At 46.1% G+C, this 15,304-nt stretch overlaps 2 protein-coding genes across 2 annotated transcripts; both read left to right on the top strand.

Annotated features, from left to right (window-relative positions):
- The first annotated feature begins 2,582 nt into the window (after positions 1–2,582).
- Positions 2,583–10,125, top strand: zdhhc13 (zinc finger DHHC-type palmitoyltransferase 13). The gene is made up of 17 exons (XM_062471635.1): positions 2,583–2,717; positions 3,292–3,512; positions 4,147–4,269; positions 4,814–4,891; positions 5,231–5,375; positions 5,780–5,844; positions 6,270–6,429; positions 6,672–6,797; positions 7,247–7,380; positions 7,762–7,862; positions 8,270–8,394; positions 8,556–8,618; positions 8,733–8,826; positions 8,928–9,011; positions 9,098–9,255; positions 9,379–9,476; positions 9,696–10,125. The coding sequence occupies exons 1-17, from the start codon at positions 2,694–2,696 to the stop codon at positions 9,832–9,834; spliced, it is 1,938 nt and encodes a 645-aa protein (XP_062327619.1). The 5' UTR covers positions 2,583–2,693; the 3' UTR covers positions 9,835–10,125.
- A 2,850-nt stretch (positions 10,126–12,975) lies between these two features.
- LOC134027954 (guanylyl cyclase-activating protein 2-like) lies at positions 12,976–14,941 on the top strand. The gene is made up of 4 exons (XM_062471219.1): positions 12,976–13,330; positions 13,416–13,565; positions 14,090–14,198; positions 14,654–14,941. The coding sequence occupies exons 1-4, from the start codon at positions 13,130–13,132 to the stop codon at positions 14,779–14,781; spliced, it is 588 nt and encodes a 195-aa protein (XP_062327203.1). The 5' UTR covers positions 12,976–13,129; the 3' UTR covers positions 14,782–14,941.
- Positions 14,942–15,304: the final 363 nt, after the last annotated feature.

The raw sequence follows: 15,304 nt of genomic DNA, 5'->3' as shown, positions 1-15,304 counted from the left end.
CCAGTTCTCCACTCCCTCCCCCCCCCACCACCACCACCACACACACTCCAATCCTCTCCCTACAACCCCCCCATGACTGTAACACACCCAGCTAGAAGGTCCCATGGCTGAGGTGATAAAGAGTTATGTTTCCAGACCAAATCTCTGGCATTTCTGGGTAAAGAAGATTAATCACTAAAGAAGTAGCGCATATTCAGAGAGTAACTGGATTCGTGTGGATCTGTTTCTGCTGGGATGATAAAACCTTGAGATGATCTGGGAAAAATGCATCTTCTCCCGGGTGGGAGATTTCTTTATACAAGAGAGTATGGAATTGATGTGAAGAAGATTTTTTATTGGCTAGGTAAAATAACTGGATTTCTGTGGATAATGAGAAAGACAAATGAAAAAGTACATGTGTTGTTCAGTCTTTCACACTGATGGGCTCACACCTTCCTTTCACTTCTTGATTTGTTCAAGTTTCTAATGAAATAAGCCCCTCCAGTTGAGCAGACCTGTGGATGTAAATAAACACAAATTACCATCTTTTGAGAGCAAGTCTATTAAACTTTTCATTTAATTTATTGTATTAGCCAGAAGACTTTTTCTAGCTGTAATATAGGCTAATATATACGCTTAAAGTTAACTCAGGAGTTTATTTCTTATAAAGTGTTAAATATTAGCTATACTGATAATCCATCCGAATAATTTGCACTTTGGGGACATACATACAAGTACGGTTAGTACTATGTATGGATGCTAATAAGGTGCGATATTCGTAGTGACGCCCTCCAGATTCATCTGTAATTTACACGCGCTGTTGAGTTACATTTAGTCATTTAGCAGACTCTTAGAGCGTCAACTCTCTTTTGTCTTTCTACCCTTTCTTGATTCCCAGGTGTGGTTGGTGTGGAATGAACCTGCGACCCTGCAACCCAGCATCTAAATCCACTCTATCCAGGGGGGTCACAGTCTGAATTGGTTTGTTCCAGCCACGGGACATTCCTGTAAATATAAACGGTGACAGGTAGTAAAGTTGTGTGTTAACCTAAGCTTTGTAATGTATTATGACTGTTTAGATGGAAACATACAGCCTGTATAAAATCATATTGATTTTAACACAAAATGAGAAGTAGGGTACTGACAGCAAAGACGTTGCTTCATTTCCTCAATGTTTATGAGATGGCGCCATCTAGTGGTGGTGTCCCAGAACAGCACCACCATTATTTGATAATAATGTAACGTAATAATGTATTACCGGCGGTTTGTGAACCAGCGACCTCTTGGTCTACAGTGAAATGCTCTAACACTGAGTTGTACCCATCCCCTGAGCGAAATATTGATCCATTCGTATTTACCGTCTAAGTCTGGGGCTGAGGGTGACTGGCCTGCTGTTGACGGAGAGAAAGAGATTTAGTGAGTGTTTATCAACTGCATCTCTTGCTATTCCATCATCTTTTAAATGAGGTTAGCTACCGTGGCGCTATTTATCATCTATTCCACATCTCACCGGATCCACTGTTCCAATATTGTGAGGCTCGTGGGCCTTTTAAAAAACAGAAGAGTAAAAAAGTAATTTTGTCTGGTAAGGTAGGCCATCAATCCCGCAGAAGCACTCGTCCACAAGAGACACTTTCCACCTATAGCCTATCACACAGTTTCGCCAAAACATCAACATCTCTATAGATCTGTAGGCTATATGTAGTAAGTAAAATTCCTATTCCTAATCGAATATCTATAATATCCGTTGACAGAAACTCAAACTTGGAAAACTGGAATGCCCAACAGGTTCAGTAGCGATTGCAACTTCATTCTCACGTTGCCTCAGTCTTACCTTATTCTGGACAAACGATCCCTGGTGGCTCACACTACATTTCCAAGTCACAGCTGAAATATTTACCACCTGAATAAAACAACAACAAATTGGTTACACGGCCATCAGCCAGCTTCTGTGTTTTTTTAGATTAATCGATTAGCATATTAGCATCTCTGTAGGGCAGGCCTATATTTCAGGGACGGGTGTGTCAGGTGAAATGGCGGGATCACATTCACCCACTTTTGAGGTGATTAACGTTCAGGTTTCTCTTGATTGCTGCTCAAAATAGGAGAGGGACGAATTCCAACTAGATGGAAACATTGCCTGTGAAGAATGTTTACAAGGAATTTACATGGAGTTGTTTGCAATAGCCTACTATCACATATAGGCTACATGATGTAGGCTAGTTCAATTTTGTTATATCATTCCAATATATTACTTTATAAACTTTGTTTAACCCCAAAAAGCTCTAAAGTTAAGTCATATTCTGTCGGTCGAATGATTTAAAAGAATAGCCTATCAGACTTGATTTTGCTTGCCGCTCGTTCATTTGCTATGACTGCAATCAAAACAACAGTTAAGTGTCATAACATAAGGCCCTGGTTACCTAGGCTACGGTAGCTTAACAAAAACATTTTGACCAACTACTGTAGAAGTATATCGGCCTTTTATTAAGGTCTACTTCCAAAGTGGGACAGATAACAGGACAGAAAATAGAACAGAAAATAAAAAATACTACATTGTTTTTAAAGGAGGACATAGGGGTGGGGCAAAAACTGTTGACCCAATCAAATGCATTCTTGCCCAACCAGGAAGTTGAATTTAAGAAGGAAGAGGAATCGGTTAGGTGGTTAGCTACCGGAGCAAGAAGTAGTACATCGGTTTCGTTTCTGTCAACATGGATTGGAGAGGAGACAACGTTGTAAGTTTCCTTTACATTAACCTACTGTAGTATGCGTATATTTTTGTAAACAAAATAAATGGTACAGTAGCTAGCACTAGCCAAGCTATACGCGAAAAAGGTGAAAGCTACCAGCTTGGTGTGTTACAGTACAATCCTGCTGGTAGACATCACTAACGTCGTTATCGTTAGTTAGCTGCACACAACCCTTGGCATTGCTGGTAGTATCGATAATGCTAACATCATAACTAGTACAGCCAAGGTGCAAAACATTACTAACCCTACAGTACCAGCCTCGCCGGATGTTGGCCCTGCATGCATCACAGAACGAAACTTTGTGTGGCAGCTACCTCGTCCTACCTCACATTAATAACATCTATATTTTTATGTTTGATCAAATAATCTAACTTTCACCAGGAGGTGTACTGCTAGGCTTGGAAATTAGATAATCACGTGACATTTTATTCATTTAACAGACGCTTTTATGCTAAGCGACACGCAGATTCTGTATATAGAAAGCCCATGGAAGAGAAAGAAAATAGGCAGAATTTAGCGGCTGTAGATTAATGCTCGTTTTCCGTTTTGTGCCACACAGGGCCATTCACACAGTCACATGGGTGAAAGTTGCCACGGACACGGGGGGCACAGCCACGGGCCCAAGGTGCAGGGGTTTAGTGGGGCGACACACGGGCTAATGCCGGGGTTCCACGGTCAGTTTGGTGCCAGGGCAGACCAGATGATGGACCCGACGCAACAACCCAAGAAACGGTCACACATGGACGAGAGCAGCAGCTGGGATATTGTGAAAGCTACACAGTAGGTTTGATTCGCATCTGTAATGCCGTCGTCAAGTCATGTAATCAGTAACACCTTTATCCAAAGCAACGCACAGGGGGGATTTGAACCTGTTACCTCTTTATCTGCAGCCATACCCTTTATTGAGCCGTACTCAAATGACAAGCAGCACATACGCTATCTGTGGTGAGGTCACTAGTTTCCCAACATGGGTATATCCTAGGTATGTGTATGCATTTACATACACTACACTCAATTTTTTGTTTGCTCCATGTCAATAAGTCCTGGGCTGTTAGGAAGAGTTCAAACTCCTTCTTGTGATTTAAAGGGGTCATGCAGAGTGTGGTTGATGTAGTCACACTGCCAGTTCCTGCCAGTTCACACAAAGCGATGCAGTGGAATGCTTTATGAAAAGGGAACACATTTCTAAACTGTCAAAACAGAATATCAGCCAAACACTCTTTTCTTCCTGTCTAATGTGTTAGAGAACACCTGACAGTTTCACAGATGATAATAACAATGTTGATTTAGCAGACACTTTGACTTTGATTCAAAGCGACATACAGGTGGTGGTGGGGGGGATTCAAACTTGCAATTTTACAATCTCCAGTCAGTTCATCTCCCACTGAGCTGCTGCTGGGTTGGCCCTGTGCAGGTTTGGGATCCTGGAGCGCTGTAAGGAGCTGGTGGAGGCTGGGTACGATGTCAGGCAGCCGGACAAGGAGAACGTGTCTCTGCTGCACTGGGCCGCCATCAACAACCGAACTGAAGTGGTCAAGTAAGGAGCACACACCTGGATCAGGAGCTAGCAGCTACACCTCAACACTAACACACACCTGGATCAGGAGCTAGCAGCTACACCTCAACACTAACACACACCTGGATCAGGAGCTAGCAGCTACACCTCAACACTAACACACACCTGGATCAGGAGCTAGCAGCTACACCTCAACACTAACACACACCTGGATCAGGAGCTAGCAGCTACACCTCAACACTAACACACACCTGGATCAGGAGCTAGCAGCTACACCTCAACACTAACACACACCTGGATCAGGAGCTAGCAGCTACACCTCAACACTAACACACACCTGGATCAGGAGCTAGCAGCTAGCACCTCAACACTAACACACCTGACATCATCCTCAGGTCTTCGCTCAGCAAACCTTATCTTGTAGTGCAAATGTTCATGTCTTTATTGATCATACTGGATGTTGTCACACAGGTTGTACAAGTTTAGAGGATACGATGTCAGCATTATGAACACGAGTCATTATTGTGATGTTGTTTGTTCGATGGTATCTTGTGTTTCTATGAAGGTACTACATGTCTAAAGGTGCTGTCATAGACCAGCTTGGTGGTGACCTGAACTCCACACCACTGCACTGGGCCATAAGGTGACAACCTAACACGTGTGGGTGTGTGGGTGTGGTTGGTAGGGGTATGCAGTGTTTACATTGCTTATCATTCAGTTGGAATTTTTACATGATTTATGGGTGCTTTTCCACTTCATGTTGATTCTCAGAAACGTAAGTACAATGCTATTTGGAATGGTTAGAGGATAATTGTATACAGTCTCTTTTTCAATGTTACATTAGTATTTTCAGTTAGGAGACACTTGTTAAACACATGCTTGTTAAAGAGACACAGTCTGTAGAGCAGTCTGGATACAGACGGCGTGGTCTCCTTGACGACGCGGTCTCCTTGACGACGCGGCTCTGTGTGTGTGTCTCCAGGCAGGGCCACCTCTCCATGGTGATCCAGCTGCTGCGTTACGGCGCCGACCCCTCGCTGCCGGATGGCGAGGGCTACCGAAGCCTCCATCTGGCCGTCCTCTTCCAGCACATGCCCATCGCTGCCTACCTCATGGCCAAGGGACAGGTCTGCCTCACAGAACACTTACATTGATGTTTTATTCATCCAAAGAGATGTACGAAAGGGAGGGCGGCAGGGGTGGAATTTGAACCAGAGACCTATTGATCTGTAGTTAAATGATACTGAGGTCTCTGTTGAGCGGGGTGGATGTATTTCTCTTTAATTAGTCTGTTTCTAACCTGGGGCCTGTTCCAAAATGCAAGTTTACACAGTAAGCCAGGCTTGTCAGGGAAAGTATCTGACGTGAGCCTGGTTTATTCTGTAAACTCGCTTTATGGAACAGGCCCCTGGTAGGTGACGTGTCCAGGTCTACTGGGGTCCAGCCAGTGGATACATTTTAATGTGCGCCTCTGACCCCCTCCCCGTGTCGAGCTGTCCTTGACGAAGATCCTGTTTCTGTGGCGTTGCAGGAGGTGGATCTGCCCGACAACAACGGACAGACGCCGCTGATGCTGGCAGCACAGAAGATCATCGGGTAACGTTTTCATCTGTCACATCAGAGAGAGAACACACACTGCTGTTGAAGAGTTGTACTCTCTCTTCCCTGAGCATGTGTCTGGGATAGAACACGAGGTTTAAGGTGAAGCTTGGTTTGAAATCCCTCAACAGTCACTTCACCAAGACGTGATCAAACCCTCGTCTGATTAGTGTGCTGTAAGGACTTCTAAACACAAAGTATACTGTCAGTATATTTGGAGTGAATGTATTAATACCATGTAAGGTTTTAGTGAATATACTAAATGAATGTAGAAAACCTTTAGTGAGTGTACAACATAAATCTAGAACCTCTTTAGTGAATGAAGAATGTACGGAACATGAACCTAATCTTTTTAACGGGCGGTGAAATGCTTCCGTCCTGGTTGGTTAATAAAGTTGTACTGTGTTGAACCTGTGTGTCAGGACGGAGCCCAGCAGCTTCCTGGTGAAGTGTAACGCGTCTGTGAGCGCGGTGGACCAGAGCAGGAACACGGCGCTCCACTGCGCTGTGCTGGCAGGGAACGTGGACGCAGCGCATGTCCTGCTGGAGGCGGGGGCCAGCGTGGACACAGAGAACAGCAACGTTAGTGGAACACACACACTCTGTTTCACACATCTCACACTCACACACCTCTCTCACACACAGACACACTCATACACACACGCACTCTATGTCTCTCACACAGACAAACTCTCCCTCTTTCTCACACATACACTACACATTCTGTTTCATCTGTGTGTATGTTTACCTGTGTGTGTCTGTGTGTCTGTTTACCTGTGTGTGTGTGTGTGTTTACCTGTGTGTGTGTGTGTGTGTGTGTCCAGGGCCACACCCCCCTGGAGCTGGCCCACCAGGTGAACAGCCCCCTGCTGGTCCACACCCTGAACCTCGTCAGACTGGACCGGCTCCGCTCTGGCTCCCGCTGCCTACGCCTGCTGCACAGATACAGGGTACACGCACACGCACACACACTCACACTCACACACACACACACACCAGATACAGGGTACACGCACACGCACACACACTCACACTCACACTCACACACACACACCAGATACAGGGTACACACACTCTCACACACACTCACGCACACACTCACACTCACGCACACACACACACTCACACACACACACACACACTCACACACACACACACACCAGATACAGGGTACACACACACACACACTCACTCACACACACACACACCAGATACAGGGTACACACACACACACACCAGATACAGGGTACACAAACACACACCAGATACAAGGTACACACATTCACACACACCTGATACAGGCTACACACACACACACTTGCTTACACACCTCACACACACACACACACCCTCACATTGAGAATCTGCTAAATACAGTATCATCCCTCCTCATCCCCAGGTGTGTGTGCAGTTCCTGCTGTGTGTGGCGGTGTTGGGCAGTGTGGGCGTCATCCTGGACTGGAGCTCTGACTCCTGGCTGCTCAAGAGTCTCCTGCTGGGTTGTGTGCTGGCCGGAGTCAACCTGTTCTGCAGGTACCACACACCTGTCCCCTCTCACAATGCTGCCACACCCGTCCCATCTCACTCCTCACCTGAATACTGCCACACCTGGATACATCATTTACCTCATCAATACCTGAATACTTAATTTACTCAATGAATACTTGAATACTTAATTTACTTAAGGAATTCTTGAGTACTTAATTTACTACATTTAACATAAGCTGAGCATAAATATGACCAGGCTTGTCGGAACGCAGGAGAACAGTGGAAGCCAAAAGTATAAGACTTTGTTCTCGTGTGTGTGTGTGTGTGTGTGTGTGTGTGTGTGTGTGTGTGTGTGTGTGTGTGTGTGTGTGTGTGTGGTGTGTGTGGTGTGTGTGGTGTGTGTGGTGTGTGTGGGTGTGTGTGTAGGAAGGTGATGAACCACACCATGCTGTCCCTGATTCCTGCGGCGTCTCTCATGGCGTCTGTGTTCTGGATGCTGGTGACCTGGTGCCTGTGGTTCCTGCCTGATATCCTTCCGCCTCACACTGGCTGTTCATTCATTCAGCAGACACCTTTATCTGGGACAAACAGTATGTCAGTGGTTAGTGCCAAGACATCTCAACAACAGTATGACATGGTAGCTTACCAAAGGCTTAACAGGACTGGTGAAACAGTTATATTGGGTCAGATGGCTGAGCGGTTAGGGAGTCGGGCTATTAATCAGAAGGTTGTTGGTTCGATTCCTGGCCGTGACTTGACCTTCCAGGGGGGGCGGGGGGGGCCGTTGGGGGGGCGGGGTGCCCCCCTAATATAATGGTAGGGGAAACACTGACTTACTGTAAGTCGCTCTGGATAAGAGTGTCTGCTAAATGAATAAATGTAATGTGAGGTGTCCAAGGGGACGTTGTGCTGCTCCTTGACCCCTGGCGTCCACATGGTCCTAGTGCCGTGGTGCAGGTGCTGTTCACGCTGAATGCCACAGCGCTGCTGTACTACTACCTCCGCTCCTGCAGGACCGACCCTGGAACCGTCAGAGCCACCGAAGAGGAGAAGAAGATGGTGAGGATATGAGTGGATGGATGGACAAGGGTTGGGAGGGAGGGGTCGATCTATAATGTTTTATAGATTATAGTTCTAACTACACCCAAGCTAGTAGTCCTTCTGTGAATATGTTCATTTCCTACGTGGAAGCATCTGATTGGCCAGATCTGTCCCCACAGAATATAGTTGTTCTGGCAGAGGCAGGCTGCTTGGATCCCAGAATATTCTGCACTTCCTGTATGGTGAGTATCCCTACGCTGTCACCTTTGCGTGGCGCGTCTGCCATCTGTAAAGCATGAACCAGATACAACTCAAGATACGTGACAGCTGACTGGTTGGTTGTGTGTCGTATGCAGATCAAGAAGCCCGTGAGAGCCAATCACTGCCACGTCTGTGATGCCTGTGTGGCGAGGCAGGACCACCACTCTGTGTGGATCAACGGCTGCATTGGTGAAGGGTCACACTGTTCACATGAATCATTAATCGTCCTGAACGGTTGTGCTTTAGTCCGTTGAGTCCAGCTGATGACATGTCCATGTCTCTCTGCTCAGGTGCCAGGAACCATCACTTCTTCCTCCTCTTCCTCCTCTCCCTCACTCTGCTGGGAGTCTGGGTGTTCTACGGGTGTCTGTCCTGTGAGTGACTCGCTGGTCCTGTGAGGTACGTTGGAGGCCAGACCGCCCAGCCCTAACCTACACGGTCATGTGTTTGTGCCCTGCAGACTGGTGGAAGCGCTGTCCCCTGCACTACCAGGAGGTGGGGCTGTGGAGCGCTGCCGCCCAGCTGCTGAGCTGCTCTCCCTGGGTGCTGGGAGTCGGCTGCCTGGCCCTCTTCCACACCACCTGGGCCTCCATCACCCTGCTGCTGCAGCTGCACCAGGTGTGAGGGGGAGAGAGAGCGTGTTTGTGTGTGTGTGTGGGGGGGGGGGGAGAGGGAGAGGGAGAGTGTGTGTGAGTGAGGCACAGTTATGCATCAGTTCTTTGAATGCGTGTGTCCGAGCAGATTGCGTTCTACGGCCTGACCACAGCAGAGAGGACCAACCTCATGTTCTACCAGAGGAAACTCCCTCATCCCTTCTCTCTCAGGCAGAACCCCTACAAGTAAGTCTTCTCAGTCAGGGTCCCGGGGGATTTCCAACCTGCTCACTCATCCCTCCAGGGGCGGAGGGTTATTTTCAGATGTGGGTGGGACAGCTGTTTGGATGTGGCCTTTAAATGTCATTTTCTTAATTAAATGTAGGCGGGAGACATATTTGCTGTTTTGAAAAGCGAGTGTGTGTGTGTGTCTATATCTCTGTCTCCCTCCTCCCCCCTCTGCAGTCAGGGGGTGGGGAGGAACCTGGCCTCCTTCTTCCAGCTGCGCTGCTGTGGGCTTCTCAAGCCCCCCCAGGGGGACTGGAGCCAGCAGCACCTCCCCGGACGGGACCAGCCCCTGTTCAGCCACCCGGACGTCGTCTGACCCTGGGGTCAGGGGTTGGAGGGGTCAGGGGGGTTAGTGCCACAGTTGAAACCACACAGCTACTATCTGGTTTTGGACCAACGAGTTGGAGCTTATTTATATTTGAATCTTTTAAAGGTGTTTTTATTTTGTATTTGTTTTGAGAAGGAGCACTATTATAAAGGGAAACGCAGGACTGGACTGACGCACCTGTCGTGTTCTTTTGAGTTTTTTATCTTTTTGTCCTACAGACTCAGGCTGCCTTAAAGAGGGAAAAGTCAAATTGACATGTATCATTTGGTTGAAGTTAAATCAACCTTAAAAATGGCCTAAATTGTATATGAAGTTTGTAATTGTTTTTATGAATATATAGGTGTGTGTGTGTGTGTGTGTGTGTGTGTGTGTGTGTGTGTGTGTGTGTGTGTGTGTGTGTGTGTGTGTGTGTGTGTGTGTGTGTGTGTGTGTGTGTGTGTGTGTGTGTGTGTGTGTGTGTGTGTGTGTGTGTGTGTGTGTGTGTGTGTGTGTGTGTGTGTGTGTGTGTGTGTGTGTGTGTGTGTGTGTGTACATAATGGTCTATTTTTAAAGCCAATGTTTTGTTATGAGAATCTTTTCAATTGTATGTTTTTCAGCTTTTGTAAAACAGGCATGTGTTTCGCATTGAATGACCAACACTGTACCTATGTAAAACCAAGCTCTGCCCAGCTCTTCAACTGTTGTACTGGAGTCCTACATGCATGTCCAGGTGGATATCCATCTCTGCGCTGGTCTGTCTGAAACCACATGGGGGTGTGCTGACGTGAACCTCTCTCTGGGAGGGCCACTGGGGGGGCCACTGGGAGGGCCACTGGGAGGGTCACTGGGAGGGCCACTGGGAGGGTCACTGGGAGGCAGGAGACATGTTTAACCCGGTTGCCCTGGTTACTTGAATGAAGCGATGCTTGTTAATTTCCTGTTGGTGTCCAGAAGTGTTTTTTTTTTTGTCCTTGTGGTGAAAGTGGTCTGGACACGTCCACCTTGTCATGCAGACGGGCGTCCTCGTCTGTCTCGTTAGACCACACTTCCAGATGGCGTCAGACGTGGATGCTGTGTAAAAGATCCGTCTGTAGCAGTTACATTGGTCTTCAACATTCATGACAGGAAGAAAGTTTTCAATTGCTTCCCATTTCAAAATAAAAGTCCCCAAACATCAAACTGAAATCCCATAAACCAGTGTTTTTTATGCTCTGTAACAACATCAGATTTAATCCTCACCAGTTTTATTTTGGTGGTACAAAAAAAAAGTATAGGGGTGGGGGGAATCAATACACATTTGAATCGCGATTCAGTCTTCTAGCGATTCATATCGATTCGCAAATGCAACAAATGTTTATTTTTTTTATTAAAAAATGCAAAAATTCGCGAATCGATTCGTGACCCCAAGAATCGAATCGTGAGGTATCAAAAGATTCCCACCCCTAAAATATTACAAATTTGATTCTACAGCTAACATTGTTACACAGTTGAACACAAGTGTAAATACCTATGGAATAATATTAAATACCCGTGTAAGGATATATGGAATTGTATTAATTCCACAAGTGTAAGTACGTGTGGAATCCTAGTCATTATAAAAGTTTTTAGAATATCCTTCAAGCTGACTATAAAGACTTCTCCTTATGCCACCTGTGTGAGGGCCTGTCCTGCCAAACCCTTTATGATGTGGATGTTTACTGTATTCACACAGTATTTACTAGTAACTGAACCCAGGTCTGGATTAGAGGAAGGGAGGCCTGACACCACCATAAATAGTCTGTGGTTGAACATCAATCAATTTGAGTTGCTAACACAACCAGTAAATCCTATAGACAGGTGGGGTTGGGGCAGGGCATTAGATTAGAGATCGAGGTCACAGATTAACCGCCACCCACCCATGTAGTTTAACAAAAGCATATGCTAAATAAGACATTATTTAACATTATTATTATTACATGATTAAAGGCAGATATCAGGCAGACAGCTAAGAAGTGTCCTGGTTGTGCCTCGCCCAAAGCCAGGTTTAGCTCATTATCCTGGCGTTGGAGCAATCCTATTAAGTGACCTTGATATACCAACTCTGGAGGTTTAGAATTACAAAGATCTTCTTAAGTAAGTCTGGGGATCCAGGGGGAAGGGGGGCTAATGGAGGACACCACTCTCACCAGGCAGACTGCAGAGAAAATACCAAGTACTTTTTTATGTTGACCAAACTGCACTGAGACTGAGAAGTGGAACAATGCCATATCGTACGGCTTCTCTATTAGTTCTTAAGGTTTTCTCCTGATCTTGGTCTTATACTTCAGGAATCCCTTAACCTGTTGCCCTAAAGACCTGGAAACAAGTACAGAACAAGTGACACGACAGAAAACGGGGAGGAACAGACGCCAAGACCAGGTACACACCTCGACCCCTCACTGGTTACTCAGACCAGAGAACAGGTACACACCTCAACCCCTCACTGGTTACTCAGACCAGAGAACAGGTACACACCTCGACCCCTCACTGGTTACTCAGACCAGAGAGCAGGTACACACTTCAACCCCTCACTGGTTACTCAGACCAGAGAACAGGTACACACCTCGACCCCTCACTGGTTACTCAGACCAGAGAGCAGGTACACACCTCAACCCCTCACTGGTTACTCAGACCAGAGAGCAGGAACACACCTCAACTCCTCACTGGTTACTCAAACCAGGGCGATGGTATTAACTTAAGCATTATTATGTCATATTCTCTCTTACAAAGTGTGTTTTCAGAAGTCTCCATATCAGACCCAGCTGGACCAATTACAGAGATACATGAAATTATTAGAAAAGTAATTGAGGTGTGCTTGGGATGATATATTAGCTATATTATAGGCAGGACGAAATCTTTGTAGGCCTATCTGACATTATTTGCAGATATTAATTAATTTAAATAATAAATACATATTAATACGCATGTCATTTAACAATGAAAGCAGCACCAAAACAATCTTCTATCAATACTCTCTCTGAAGTGAAAAGAATACTGCATGTTGTATCATTACTCATGTTACCCGAAATGGTCTTATCACCAGTGAGCTGCCAACTAGGCCTACATCACTCTGTGACGCCAGGCACATCTCCCGGCAGGGCGCCAAACACAGAGAACACAAATAAACTTAAGTCCTGGAGTTACTCTAATCATCTGCTCTATATGTGAAGCTGTCCTGAGCTGTCCTGATGAATGCTGTAGGTCTTACCATGATGTAACACCGTTCACTCATTCAGCCCACAGGAGAGCGTCTGCCCGGGCCAGCAGGACTGCCGGCCTGCTGAACATGGGGCAAACACAGCCAACGGAGCAGAATGAGCAGGAGATCGAGGTGAAAGCTCTTCAGGATATGTACAAAAAGTTTTTGACGGAATGTCCAAGTGGTGTTCTGTTTCTTCACGAGTTCAAGCGTTTTTTTGGCGTGGACCCCACGGGGGAAGTTTCAGAGTACGCGGAGAGCATGTTCAGAGCTTTCGACAAGAACGGGGTGAGGTGATGTGGTATTTTTAAAGGAGAAAACACTAAAGTTGGATATTTTGCTTGGATGTTTTATGTGTTGAATGTTCTTGCAGGATAACACCATTGATTTCCTGGAATTTGTGGCTGCGTTGAATCTAGTTTTTCGTGGGGACTTGGAACACAAACTACGCTGGTCGTTTAAGGTTTATGATAAAGATGGAAACGGTTATGTGGACAGAAAGGAACTGCGGTCGATCATTGATGTAAGCAAACAGACATCCTTGTTGGTGTTTCAGCTTAGTAAACGGGGGCAGGGGTGAAGACGGGTCTTTAGGATGAATATGAGGTTTTAACCTCAACTCAAGAAGACGCAGGAAAGGAAATATCAATGGTTGTAAAATACGGTTTAAAATATTATCTTAAGTCATTCATTGGGAACGTTAAGTTTGCATTTGAACTTGTTAACGTCTTGGAGAGGTGATGGACGTCATTGAAAAAATCTTCACACAGTTAACCCGTAGGCCCACTGTTATAAATATTGCCATATTTTATCCTCACCTTTACGATGTACATGCAGAAATGTCACGATATTTAGAGTTATTTCGTCATGGAAATTAGGTATAACGGCATGGAAATGTCAAGTAAGTAACCTAGTTGTCAAAACGTGTGGGCTCCCAGGGTGTAGTGTTGTGTCCATTTGGTCCCACACGAGTTGTGATAACTGACAAACGTTATCATGGTATCCAAGAACGTCATCAGACGGAGTTGTTTCTGTGGGGTCTTTCAGAGCATCTACCGGATCAAGAAGACCTCGATGATGAACCAGGGGGAGCAGCAGCTGAGCGTGGAGGAGGTGTGTGAGCGGATCCTGAGGAGCGTGGACGTGGATGGAGATGGTGTGTCAATACAAATGTTGCCCCATGAAGAGATTGCAATTTGCCCCCCGCCCCCCCCATCCCTACCCCCTTCCATTCATCCATCCCTCCCCCCCTCCATCCATCCATCCCTCCCCCCCTCCATCCCTCCCTCCCCCCGCCATCCTTCCCATTTTTGTTAAATCCGTTTTTTCATTCAACAAATGTTCATTCCAAGTTTTTTGTGCCTCCCCCAACCAAACTCAGTTCCACCCCCCCCCCCCCCCCACACACACACCCACACCCCTGCTTCCTGTACTACTGTTATAAAATATTTAGGGGCTTATAGTTACACATTTTACAGTGATGCATGATGCAGAGTCATACTGCATATTTACTTACATCAATTCCTCATGATCACATCTACGACTTTTTCGGACAGACAGAAGGATTTGGTTTCAGCTACGGTTCTAACACGGTTCTCCTGTGGGTTTCAGGTCACATAACTCTGGAGGAGTTCATAGCGGGCGCACAGCAGGAACCCTGGATCCTGAACATGCTGAAGCTGGACATGAACCCGTACGGCTGGGTACTGGAGCAGAGGAGGAAGAGCGCCTTCTTCTGACCTCTGACCCCAGGCCTTCTTCTGACCTCTGACCCCAGCACCTCGCTCAAGGCCTCGCTGCACACAGTGCCTTTCTAAAGTATTCTGATCAATATCAATATCAATCAATATATATTTATTTGTCATAGAAATTCTGTTTAGAGCATTCAAACACTGCATAGTTTGACATAAAAAGTGCAATACAAAGTGCAATATCCCTCAAATAAACTTCCCATAAATAACCCCTGTGTAAACCTTAGCACAATCAATACACGTAACAGTAACAATAACAATATTCAGTATTAGCAGCATCGTGAAGGGCTTTTAACAACATGGACAACCTAACAGAAACATAACAAGGGCTGAACAGTCAAGATATGTGGAGTATTTTGTTATTTGTGCAACAATGCAAAGTCCAGTTCATTGTTATTGTCATTGGTCGGTGTGGTTACTGTCCATGAGAGGGAGGCAGAAAGGGGGGGGGGCACTGTTCAGAAGCCTCACAGCCTGTGGGTACAGACTGTTGGTCAGTCTGGATGTTCTG

Source organism: Osmerus eperlanus, chromosome 10, assembly GCF_963692335.1.
Source record: "Osmerus eperlanus chromosome 10, fOsmEpe2.1, whole genome shotgun sequence".
NCBI classification, from domain to species: domain Eukaryota; kingdom Metazoa; phylum Chordata; class Actinopteri; order Osmeriformes; family Osmeridae; genus Osmerus; species Osmerus eperlanus.
This window is presented reverse-complemented; position numbering and strand designations above follow the sequence as displayed.